The sequence below is a fragment of the Octodon degus genome, unplaced genomic scaffold (assembly GCF_000260255.1).
Source record: "Octodon degus isolate 3935 unplaced genomic scaffold, OctDeg1.0 scaffold00089, whole genome shotgun sequence".
Taxonomy (NCBI): Eukaryota; Metazoa; Chordata; class Mammalia; order Rodentia; family Octodontidae; genus Octodon; species Octodon degus.
Genome location: NW_004524665.1, coordinates 4,169,764 through 4,182,559, shown reverse-complemented (window position 1 = coordinate 4,182,559; position 12,796 = coordinate 4,169,764). Strand labels below are relative to the sequence as shown.

The window sequence follows — 12,796 nt, the reverse complement described above, 5'->3', positions numbered from 1 at the left end:
TGATCTTAAGTGTTTTTCAGATGTCATTTAGTAGTATATTTTTATAAGACTTTTGAGAGGTGCATATTAAATATTTATTAGTGAAATGATACAGTAACTGTCATTCGCTTAACAACCAGGGGAGAATGGGGTGGAGCGTGGTGTAGCCAAACCAGCCTGGCAGTGCTGGAGTCCGTGGTGACCACAGGAGGGTCATTTAAATAGCTTTTAGGGAAGACTAATCTTCACACAAGTCAGAGTTCCAGTGACGTGACGTCAGTCATGTGAGTACACTGTTGGATCAAGTACACACTGTTAATCCTCACAGGAAGGAAGTTATGGTTCAGACTGAAAAGCAGTGAATGAAACTTGGACCTAAGTCCTGCTGCAAGGACGGAGCACTGACTTGTAGGTCGGTCACCTCAGTTCTAAGTGTCTTTATCTATTCAAAAATGAGCCAGCAATCGGACTTACATAGTTCAGGGTTTGCAAAGGCTATTTCTCCTTGTACTAAAACTCAGAAAACTGACATTGGGCATAATTTTTTTTTCAGTGTTTAAAGATAATGCTGGAGAAATCTGGTCTGCTAGGTAAGTTATTTACATGATAATATACAGTATGATGATGTAATCTTATCCATGTCTTTCACGTGGGGCCAGGGAGATAGTTCAGTGGCATAAGCGCCTGCCTCACAAGCACAAGGTCCTGAGTTCAGTCACTGGTACTGCAAATCAATCAATCAGTCAGACTTCATATCCTTCATTTAAAGCAATTTTTTCTATAAACTTTGTAGTTTTGGGGGAAAAAAAATTATCAATTAGAAGGAAAAAAGTTTAAACTTCTATATATGCATAATAAGTTCCCTTAGTTTTTACTTGCAAACTAAAAGTAAAGATAATTTAAGATTTATGAAACATATTTTTTAAAAAGCTAAGATTTAATACCTGGAATTATCCAAGTCTTTCACTCTTTTTTAACTGAAGTGGCTGTCCCGGGCTTTGGTATCTTGGAGGGGCGCTACCATACCCTGGCCACACAGCTCTCTTGCAGAAGGGGTCATGTGCAGTCACAGTGAAACCCAGTCACTGCCCTGCTGTGCAGGACACTTGCCCACTCTCCTTGTACAGATGAGGAAACCGGAGCTGAGAGTGGGTAGGCAACTTGTGACTCTGAGGGCTGGGCTCCCTGATCTCCCATGTGCCCTGTGGAGTCCTGCTGCTCACTTGTAACTCACTGCTGACTCCTTTGGGTACTTCAGTTAGTTTTTCAGATTGACATCAATCTTACTGTGTTTAAAACTAGAACATTAGACTAGAAAATGTCCAGGAATCTGGGGATTCAGAGATTGGCTGATGGAGATGGAAAAGAGATCTGTGTTTATCCCTTTGCCTGTAAGGTGTTTTTGCTGGCAGGAGCTGGAGGGTTGGGTGCTTATTTACAAACATTACGTTTTTTAATCTCTTAGTTTTCCTCCAAGCTTTCCCTCACTCAAAAAAAAAAGTTTCATTTCGCCATTGCGGCAGCTATACTGAGACACAGAAGTGTGATCTCACCTTTTCGACATTTATTAGAACTCACACATACCAACTTGGGTAAGATGACCTTGGGGTGGTACAGTGAAGAGCGCCCGCTCGAGTGCCAGGTCGTGTCCAGCACTGCCGCAGGAAAACACTCGCTGGGGACACTGCTCTTGTGTGTTCGTTAGTGTAGCTGCTAAGTAAGTGGGAGTCATTTGCTTATGTGCATTAACAGATTCTGAACAGTTTTCAGCTAAGATTAAAATAAACTCAACTTTATAATGCTTTCAGAGAGATTCCATGCTGGGGGTACATGTATACTGATAGGTGGTCTGTGTGTGTGTGTGTGTGTGTTTGTAAATGCAGAAGATACAAAGTAAATATTGTCTGATAATAGTAAATGATAAGTGCACCTGTGTGTTGTTCTTGTTCACAAGATCTTGGTGGAAGAGAAATCAAATTAGATTGATGAAATAATTCTTTTTATGCTATATAAGAAATGATTTACTTAAAATAATTAACAACAATTATTGAATAAAATCCCACTTGCTATTCATTTATCCAGAAGGATCGTTCCTGACAAAGTCTTAGAACATACTCCATCCGGGCTTTTTCATCTGAGTTTGGTTCCTCCATAGGAGATGCATGGCATTTACGGAAGATGGACTGGTGCTACGAAGCCGGGGAGCCTTTATGTGAAGAGGTAAATTTATTTCTGAACACTACTCTTTCAAATGATTGAGTTTATTTTGTATTTTCATACAAGATTACTCTCTCCTAGTTCATATGAAAGAGCTCTAAAAAAAGAAATTTTTTACCTTTTTTAAGGTACAAAATACCAGTGAAGGGACCCAAGTGTGGTAGGGTAGGCCTGTAGTCCAGCACTCAGGAGGGTGAGGCAGGAGCATGGAGGGTCCAGGCTGGGCTAAAACACAAGACCCCGTCTCAAAATAAAACTGAATGGGTCTGTTGTGACTGCTGTTTTCTGATAGAAGTCAAGTCTCCATTAGGTGGGAGCATTTCTGACATGTTTAATAAACCCCTCCTGGTGAGGGAGAACATGTTTTAGTAGCAGGAGTTCAGTAAGAGTCAGAGAACTTCAGAGGACAGTAACATTTGAACTCATGAAAACATTTGAAGCTTCTCTTGAGTGTTCAGGGCCTTTAGGGAAGTTTTTTGGGGTTGTTTTGCAGTAGTGGGGGTTGAATCCAGGGAGTACTGAGCTATATCCTTGGTCCTTTTCTGGGACATCTTGCTGCAGCCTAAGTAGCTGGGATTAGAGACATGTACTACCATGCCTAGACCCTGCATATTTAGTCGCAGAATTTCCTAGTAAGTTTATAATGGCAAAACTCACTTCAGTCAAGCTCTGGTGCAAACTCTTGGTCCAGCTGACCTCTAGAGGAGTCTTAGGTACACTTTCCCAGGACAGTTGGAATCCAGTTAAGGCTTCCTGTTGCTCCAGATCACATCACACCTCCCAGTCAGCAGCCTTGGAGGAGACCACGCTTTGTGAGGAAGCATAGGTCACTGTGGCCAGCTGTCCTCTGCTGGTCCTTTTCTCCTTGCTTGGAGGAAGAGGTAGGCTTGGAGGGTCTTTAGGACATGCAGTTTAACTGTAGAAGAATGTATTTATTCAAATGACTTTTGCATTTTGTTCACTATTAGTTCCCACATTGGTATTATGGCTCATCTAAGAGTAAACTCACAGTCTTCAAAACTGGCTTTCTTCCCAGGTTTGCCATTTCTTTCCATTCCCAATCTTCTCAGACTAAAGCATGGCTTAATCAAGATTTCCTTCTTTAGATCACGCTGAGCCTTCTTCCTGTTTCCCCCATGGCTTCCTACTTTGAGCCTTCTTTTGCCTTGTCCCTAAATTACTGCAGTGGTACCCATAGCCCAGGTCTCCCTGGCTCTGTCATGCTTTCAGCTGCCAAAGTGATCCTTTAGGGTCTGCGTCCTTTCTTTCTAGGCCATAGCCTGATGTGTGCCCATGCTTCAGCTCAGTTTCACTTGTCTTTCTCCCATCTGGCTCTTCTCTCTTTCACTACTGGGTTCTCAGCTCTTCACCCAGACAGCCTGAGCTGCCATCCGCCCTGCCTTTGCCCTTACCCTTTGTCATGAGCTAGTGCTTCTCTTCCTGTCCTCACTTTCCATATTCAGTGTATCATTTTAGGCACCACTAAAATTTCATTTGCCACAAATCAGCCTTGTTTCTCATCTCATCTCATCAATACAAGTAGTGTGTAACTCACCATTAAATACTTAGTTCTATCCTGGCTTGATAACCTTACCTTATTTCCTTCATTTTTGGTTCCTGCCTGATTATTCATTTATTTCTTGAAACGTAATAGAGGCATAGGGTTAAATTAAAAAAAAAGATCCAGTGGTCTGTTCCTTTCAGAAGTCCTAAGTGACAAAAAAGATTTCTGTGTTTCTAGGATGCAACACTGAAAGAGCTTATGATATGTTCTGGAGATACTTTGCTTTTAATTGAAGGAAAACTTCCTCCTCCGGTAAGATTTTGCTTCCAAACAGACATTTTTATAAGTAACAGTTACTATTTTCTGATTGTAAAGGTTGTTGATAGGTTTTGCAGCAGTGCAATAAGGAGATAGGAGAGATAAAAGAAGCCTTTATTAACGCCAAAGAGAGGATTGAGGGCAGATGGAGCAGATCCTCTGACTTGAGACAAAAAAGCCAAGACTTTCGTGTACTTTTGCTCAGGTGGAGTTTGAGGGGGATATTTAGAAATATCTGAGGAGCTGACTGGGGACTTTCTGTGGCGCTGGGAAAGGTGAAAGAATTTGCACTCTGGGCTGGGTTGGGTAAGTGGGAAGGCAGTCTCGGGGAAGATAAGCTGTTGTTTTAAGGACTTTGGCCATAGTAGATGACTGCCATAATAGTTCAACAGTTCATACTCAGGCTAGAACCTATCAGTTATATATTCTCATTATGGGAAAATGCAGAAATACAGCCAAAAAAGAACTTTCCCCAAATTCAACCAGTCAAACCTGTTTCCCTTCCATACATATTTTGAAATAGAATGAAGTCAGTTACCTATAAGGTTTTCTTTCTTTTTTATATTTAGCATTTTAACCTGATCATGAAGTCCACAGATATGATTTACTGCTGTTTAATCCTCCTGTATTCCCAGTATTGGAAGTTTAGCTTGATTTCAATTTTTTGCTCTTACAGTTATTACTTAAATATAAATCCTTCTAAGATAGAATTATTAAATCTAAAGGTGTTAACATATTGAAGACTAGGGGCCAGGGAGATAGCTCAGTAGAATAAGCCCTTGCCTGGGAAGTGCAAGGTCCTGAGTTCAATTCCTAGTACCACAAAAAAAATAAATAAATAAAAATAAATATTAAAAACACATTGAAGATTTGAATTTATACAATGCCAAATTGTCTTCACAAAAGTTATACAAAATTTGTAGTTCTATCAGCAGAATACTGAACAAGAAAACTCATTTTCTTGCTTTCATAAGCATTGCATTTTACTGTGGGTTTTTTGGGGTTTGGTAGGGTGTTTTTGTTTTGTTTTGGTTTGGTTTTTTTGTTTTTGTTTTTGGTACTGGGAATCAAACTCAAGATCTTGCACTTTGCCAGGCAGGCATGCATATTACTACTTTTGTAGTAAATTTTGTTGTTTTGATTTACATGTATTTAATTAAAATGACATTGAATATTAATCTTTACCAGTTTGATAATATACCGTAGTGTTTCTTGAAATATGTATTTAAAGTATTTTACATAACTATTTTTTACTTTCTTATTTTCTATTGTTAGAAATTGAGCAGTATTAGGGGGCTGGGGAGATAGCTCAGTTGAATAAATGCTTGCCTGGCAAGCGCAAGGGCCTGAATTCAATCCCCGGCTCCACAAAAAAAAAAAAAAGAAAGATTATCTCTTAATCTTTTGAATTCCTTTGTTAATTAAAAAGTGAGGTGGGAAACACTAAACTATGTACTGCAATAATAGGGTGCATATAGAGCAGTAGGTGTCTCCGGTAGCTCACTTGTAGAACTCCGGCTTTAGTCGTAGGCTCTTGTAACTGGCTGGTGGTAGTAGTGTAGTGTGTTCAGGCAGACACTGTGCTCCTGCCTATGCTTCTGTCACCTATTAAGATTCTTCTGTGCAAAGAACATTTAGTCTCACCATCCCAAAGTCTGATTTTCATTCTTTTAAATTTTTTATTTTAAATAAGCATAATATACGATACTTAATAAATCTAGGAAGAAAAATAATAAATTCAAGAATATTGTAGGTCACCAAGATACTTCTTTGTGGAAGTGACATGAAGAGTCACTCAGCCTTTGTGCATCACAGCAGTTGAATGCTCTGTTCTTCAGGGTTTCCTGAAGGTGCCCATCTGGTGGCACCAGCCGCAGGGTCTCTTGGGACACTGGGAGAATGAAGACCAGCCCCACGGCAGCCCTGCTGAGGGGGACAGCTGGAGAGCAGCTTCCACGCAAGGTGAGGATGGACAGAACTGCAGGAACCAACACGTCACAGGAAAGTGCAGCACCTGCTCTGAGGACCAGCTGAAATGTACGTTGCAGTCTTACTCATTTATGTTGTGAGGCACTCCAAGTCAGTAACACCACTCTGCCTCTGTGCAGTGTTGTTTTGTAACTTCTGCAAAAGTGTTCCAGGTCCAGTTGTTGTCTTCATTATTGTCCTGAGACATGGTACTTCCTCAGAGACCTTTATACAGGGCAGTTGAGGTCCCACTTACACTTACATATCAGTATCAAGGCTTGACACCATGCCACTGAGCACAAGGGCAGAGTCCAGGACTGGAGTTGGCCTCCTGCATGTCTCCTAGGCTTTGTTCCTGCACCATAGCCCCAGGAACTGCTGCCAGGGCATCTGTCACCACCCCCTGACTTCTGAGAGGAAATCCTCACAGGCAGCATACACATCCATGGGCGGAAGTCGGCAGCAAAGAGTTGGGCTGCTTCAGTACAAAGGGGACTTCCACTTCCTTACAACAACAACACATTTTAAATTAGAATCTCTTTTGTAACTGTAGATAAAGACTTATTTTGATATTTTGCCTTATTGTGTTCTGTGGTACTAGAGATCAGGCCCAGGGCCTCATACATGCTAGCAAGTTCTTTACCAGAGCTACAGCCCAGCCCCAAGGGAATACATGTTTAATAGGGTCAGTTCTTCAGGTATATTTTTTCATTTTATCATTCTTTAACTATTTAGCTTTCATACCTTGAAATGTTATCATGTACTATAATTCTTTTTATCTTTTCAAAAACCTCAGTTAACAGAATTGATATAAATGCCTCAAATTCTTATTAGAATTCATTAGAAGTTAAGATTGTAGGGCCAGGCATGATAGGGCACACCTGTAAGCCCAGCACTCAGGAGACTGAGGCAGGAGGATTTTTGCAAATTGGGAGACCAGCCTGGCTTGCATACTGAGACCTTGCCTCAAAAAGACCAAAAAAGTAAAAATAAAAAAAGAAGTTAAGATTATATATGTAGAGTAGTAATAAAAGTATGTTACCAGCTATGAAAATTTTCTTGTTATTTTAGTTGGGCCTAGGCCTGATTTCTCATTAGTTCATATTAACTACTTCTAAAAATACTTAGGTGATAATTACAGAGCCACAGAATTGAACACACAGTTTTAAAGGCATGTTAAATCAATGTATTTTTTCTCTATACCATAAGAAAAAGGTATATTTTTGATGACACTTCTATACCACAAGAATTGGGAAATGTATTTCATTTAGAATTCCCTGAAAAATAATCCCGCAGAGAGTGCCAGTCTCCAGTTTTCTTGAGATGCAAGAATTGCAGAGCCAGGTATGGCGGTACATGCCTCTCCCAAGCTCCCCAGAAGGCCAGAGCAGTGACGGTCATGAGTGTAAGGCCAGCCTGGGGGCTGAGGGACTGAGCAGGGCCCTGTCTCCAAGTCAGTGTTTTTTTTGTTTTGTTTTGTTTTATTTATTTATTTATAATCTTTTAAAGTCAGTGTTTTTAAAAGGACTTGCAGTTTGGCTCAGTGATAGAGTTCTTGCCTAGCATGCACAAGGTCCTGGATTCAGTCTCTGGAATGGGAGTGAGGCTCATAAGAAAGCTTCTACATTTAATTTACTTCTAATCAACATATAATATTTTGTTATGTATTAGTTATGAGCTCTGCATAGGAGAGATACTAAATCAAAGCAAAAATGGGAGAAAATCTTCTGAATTGAAAATTTGGCAGCTTTTACATCCAAAGTTATGTTGCATTGCATTGCATTGCTTTGCTTTGCTTTGCTTTTGAGACAGGGTCTCACTCTATATATAGTTCAGCCTGGTCTTGAACACACTGTGTATCCTAAGCTGGGCTGGAACTTTCAGCAATTCTCCTGCCTCAGCCTCCTGATTGCTGGGATTACAGTTGTGTGCCACCATGCCTGGCAACATCCAGTTTTTGATGAGAGAGCTTTTTTTTTTTTTTTTTAATTTATTTATTTTAGTGTGTGTGTGTGTGTGTGTATGTGTGTGTGTGTCCAGCTCACCCCACCAGGGGGCAGGGCTGGCTGGCATGTGGTGCTGGGGGAATTGAACCGCGGTCCCTGTGCTTTGCTTAGCTTAGCTTGTTCCAAGTAGGTGCTTTAGACCACTGAGCCATCTCACCAGCCCGAGAGAGCATTTTTGCTTTCTTCTTCTAAAAACATCCGTGGAAAGGCCTTCTTATTACCACAGTTTCTTTTACTGCACAGTGGCCAGGTCTCGCAGTGCAGCACCAGCATAGCAGGCTCTGGGGAGACAGGGCTGATAGTGCCCCCGTGACACTCCTGTTCTTCTGTGAGGCCAATTGAACTGTGCACACAAAAGGGACAAGAGCAACAAGTTGAGATTGAGATAACTTATGTGGAAGGAGGGGAGGAAAGAGAGGGAAGGAAAAGAAAGGAGAATGAGAAAAGAAGGAAGGAGGGAGGGGGAGAGGGGAAAGGGGAGACCGAAGTTGATAAAAAGCACACAAGCAGAGGGTCCCACCCATGGTCTTCTCTGAGGAAGGAGCGAAGTTCTAGAGGAGCAGTCAGCAGACAGCACAAGGGCCAATCCCCCCAGGTCTCTGCAGCTTCCTGACTGCTGACCTCAGGCCACAGAGCCTAAGCTCGGGTCTTGGGCTCTGCCCGTTTACAGTAGGAGAACATGGATCATATAGGCCTGGTAAGCTATCATATATGGTGATGTATTGCAGAAATGTGAGACCTGTAAGCATAGAGCTCATTCCTGACCCCGGCTCTGTCCCCTCGCAGGTGTTCCTGGCCACGAGCCTGCGGAAGTCTCTCTCCTCTACTTGGGAGACATAGACATCTCAGAAGATGCCACGTTGGTGGACCTCAAGTCTCAGGTCAGACTTCTTCCCACCACACGCCTTACTGGTGATATGGCTTCTTCCAGTGAGATATTAATATATTCTTCTATTTCCTTTTCCCTCGACCACAGTCTGTTCTGATATGGCATTTGTTACATGCCATGTTCAGGGGTAAGTACTGGCAGGCTGTGCCCGCAGCCCGCGGGGTCCTGGCTCCTGCGCCTGCCACTGCCATCATGGCTCTCACTTACCGACTGACAGGCATGCTACGCGTGTGTTCTGGTCTATCCTTAGCGACGTGCGTCTTGTGTTCACTTTTATTTTTTAGGGAAACATGGTTTCCTGAAACATCTTTGTGAAGCGTTCACTTTGCCCCTTTATTTACATTGTTTTGTGCCATTGTGATTTATGTGTTTCGTGTTGGTTTCCCATGAGGTTGGGAATCCCCTTGGAGGGTAGGGGGCTAAGCTGGAGGTTGGACCTCTCCCTGCGCATCAGCGTTGGTGTAGGAGAAGGGCCCTGTGCGAGGGGAAAGGCTGGGTTAGGTACAGCACAGACTGTACAGGAGGCACCTTGCTGTTGTTGGATTAGAATGAATATTGTGTCCTTTACCTAAAGGAAAAAGCGGGTGTAACCCTGGCCAGCAGTCATGGGAGTTTGGCCCCTGTGAGTCCTCAGGGCAAGCGGCTCTGATCCGCTGAGAACAAGTGGAAAGGCACATTTCCTTCTTACACCAGGTGCTGTTTGTAGGTCAAAAAATGGCTGAATATTGATCTCTGCACGTGTGTCAGCCTAAATATAAGCAGGTGCTGAGTTCTGTCCACTCCTCCAGACGTGGAGCAGGCAGTCTGGGGCTGCTGGATAGAGCCAAAGTATTTGAAATATTTTGCAATCAGAAGTCCCGTCACAGGCAGAGCTAATGTGGCCCAAGTCTTGGGGGAGCACAGGTGACAGACACTGAGGAGTCCTTTCTTCACTGGGACAGACTGCTTTGCTCGGTCACACTCCCAAAGGGTCACTCAGAAGCCTCAAGGGCTGTTTCTGCCTCAAGATATTTCCATGGAGTCTGGGGAGATAGCTCAGTACAATAAGTACTTCCCTGGCAAGCGCAAGGGCCTGAGTTCAATCCCTGGCTCCACAAAAAAAAAAAAAAAAGCTATTTCCATAGAGAGATGTACAAAAACTACTCAGGATACACTTCCAAAAAATGTCACTGTAGCTTTTCAGTAGACGTTAGCATTACTTGGGGTCTCCTGCCCTCCAGTATCATTGTGCCGTGCTTCATTTGATGTGCTTTGCTGAGTGCCTTTAAAAACCAGTGGAGAAATGTCTGTTTCTTTGTCTAGGCCAGGGCCTTGCCACCTGCCTCAGAGCTGGCTGTCCCGGGCCCAGCCCTCCTCAGAGCCTGGACAGTGGAGGACAAGCGCCCTGGCAGACTCTTACGCGCCGAGCGGTGGCAGCTCAAGTACGTGCTTGCGGGCTGTGTGGCTGTCCCTGCCCCGTGCCTCACAAAGTGGACAGCGAGATGGACGTGGGTTCTGTCCTTTGAGACAGAGGACAGCAGAGCCTAGCCCTCCACCCCCACAGTGAGGTCGATGGCGTTTCCTCCCTCTGCCTTGGCAGCCTTAGCTTTGCATGTGAAAGTGAGGCTTCATGCATCTTCCTACGCTCCAGCAACTGTGCCATTATTGTGACATACAAAAAAATTGGAGTGAAGTGAAAGTTAGCGGCAAGCCTCACATTTGGGACGAGGGAAACAGCGGATCTGCCTCCTGCACCTTTGACCTTGGAGTGAACTTGGGCCTCAAGGAGAGTCACTGGTTTGCTTTGCAAAGTGCAGCCTCAAGGGTTCTGTCCTGTCACTGTTTATTAACACTGGTGTGGTGGCACGAAGGCTGGGCTTGGCCAGAGGGTATTTGTATGGGAATTTGAAGCCAGACCTTCATGCTCAGTGTTGTCCCAAGTAGCTAAGTACAGTGATCGCCACAGCAGTTCCTGATTTTCCCCTTCTCCAGAAGCTGTCATGTTCACAAAATAATCCGTAGTTTAAGGAAGAGCTTAAAATCAAGAAGAGAAAATTGTCTCAAAGAAGCAAATGGTACATCCCAGTGATGTTGTTTCCCTTATTTCCAGGGAACATAAGCTGGGACAGAGAGCCGGGATCTGCCTGGAGCCCCTTCAGCGAGAAGAACACCTGGGGTAAGAGGTGTTGCTCCGGCCAAGCTTTGCTCACACCTTCCCACGCACAAGTTCCTAGAAAACCAGAGCCACCCAACAGGGCAGGGTCCCTTCCTCTTCACTGCTTCTGCAGGTAGCCTAGCAACTTTAAACAGATCGTACTCTAGAGACAGGCATACCTGCTGCCTGGAACTAATCTTCCCATCACACGAGTGAGGGAGAGTTGTTTATGGCCACACACAGGACACCCTGAGGCCCTGCAGGTCTTTTGGGTGAGCAGGGGGTGAGGCTGTAGTTATCAGGCACTGGGACAGTCTGTCACCACCCTGGGTCCGAGCAGCACCCTTGTGCTGCCACAGCCAGCCATCTTCCTCCTCTCCTGACTTGCCAGTGTACCTGTATCTGTTCATGTTTCCCTCCCTTGACATGGAATGGAAGCCAGGAGAGATAAGTGCTTTGTTCGCTGTGTTTTTGTAGCAGTGCATTTATAATGTGTGCACTGTGGGTCCAGGGATGATTTCCTGGAGGAGTAGTCCTGGATAATGTATAGACACTGCACCTTTAAAATAGGGCTGGGGAAGTGCTCCGTGGTAGATCACTTGCATTGCATACCGAAGGCCCGCACTGGACCCCAGCTCTGCCAAATTAAGTAGTTAAATTCCTTTCCAGGTAAATTGCACCGATCTGTTCTCATGAGCAGAACTTAGCAGTACTTAGTTCACTCACCCTCAAGCCAGTCAAGTATTTCACTGTTCAGAGGTTTTCTGAAGTGATAAATGAAATGTGTTTTCATTTCTCCAGTGCTTTGATTGCTAGTAAGGTTGGACATGTTTTCAAAGGTTTATACACATTTGTATTTGTGATTGTGAATAAATTATTACATCTGTTTTGCCTGGTTTTGTAACAGGCTCAGAAATCTTACATAATTTGTACATCTCCCTGTATAGCACCGTGGACCGCGTGTCATGCTCACTGTAAACTGTTCACACAAAGGCCTAGGTAGTAGGCCTTAGCGCTTCCCTTGCCCCATCGCTCCTCTGTCCTTGGCCCACCTGCGGGGTACTCTCATCTATCCCCAGGGAGGCTTCTAGAACCCCTCCTCCACGAGCCGACCCCTACTGCATCTCAGACTCCCTTTCTGGGCTACAGTCTCCCACTTTCTCCACTCGTTTTCCTCCCAGTACCCTCTCCCACTGTGACATCACACCAGTGTGACAGGATTACAGCCTTAACAATCACTCCTCCTCTCGCCCCCCTTTCTGCCAAGCATTCCCATTGTGATTCACATAGCCAGCTTTTTCTCCCACCCTTATAAATTCCCATTCTCCTCTCTCTGCCCCAAGAACTACTTCCTGCTAAGGTTTCCTACTCCAGCCTCAGCTCTCCCAGCTCACAGTTGAGTTCCCCCTCCCCAGCTGCCACAGCACTGCAGGTGTGCTGCTCCTAAAGGCAGGTCTGTTGGTCCTCCAGCCAGCTGCCCAGTGTCCAGTTCTGCACCATATTCCATTTGGCTCTGTGGGGCCTGAATCTGCTTCCCAGACTGTCCTCTCCCAGGCCTCTCCCTTTCCAGGGCCCTTGCTGTGGCCCAGCTGTGGGGACTTCACTTTGTTTTGCTCAGGATTGAAGGAAATCAGCACGACCAGCACTGAGGATTTGTTTTTATTTCTGTTTTTTGAGAGAGAGTCTATTCATGTAGTTTAGGCTGGCCTTGAACTCACTATTTAGCCTGGGCTAGTAGCAGTTCTTTTTTTTTTTTTTTTTTTTTTTTAAGTTTTTTTTTT

At 44.1% G+C, this 12,796-nt stretch overlaps 1 protein-coding gene across 8 annotated transcripts in view; it reads left to right on the top strand.

Moving 5' to 3' along the window:
• Positions 1-12,796, top strand: part of Usp40 (ubiquitin specific peptidase 40) — a 100,126-nt gene that overhangs the window by 80,811 nt on the left and 6,519 nt on the right. For 7 of the 8 annotated variants that reach the window (XM_023722181.1, XM_023722179.1, XM_023722178.1 and 4 more), the window contains 7 exons: positions 533-569; positions 2,135-2,199; positions 3,938-4,012; positions 5,857-5,980; positions 8,779-8,873; positions 10,184-10,302; positions 10,971-11,036. In XM_023722181.1, coding sequence (XP_023577949.1) covers positions 533-569; positions 2,135-2,199; positions 3,938-4,012; positions 5,857-5,980; positions 8,779-8,873; positions 10,184-10,302; positions 10,971-11,036 — 581 coding nt within the window. Of the gene's footprint in view, positions 1-532; positions 570-2,134; positions 2,200-3,937; positions 4,013-5,856; positions 5,981-8,778; positions 8,874-8,968; positions 10,303-10,970; positions 11,037-12,796 lie in introns of those variants that run through there. The other variant, XM_023722183.1, reaches the window with a different exon arrangement.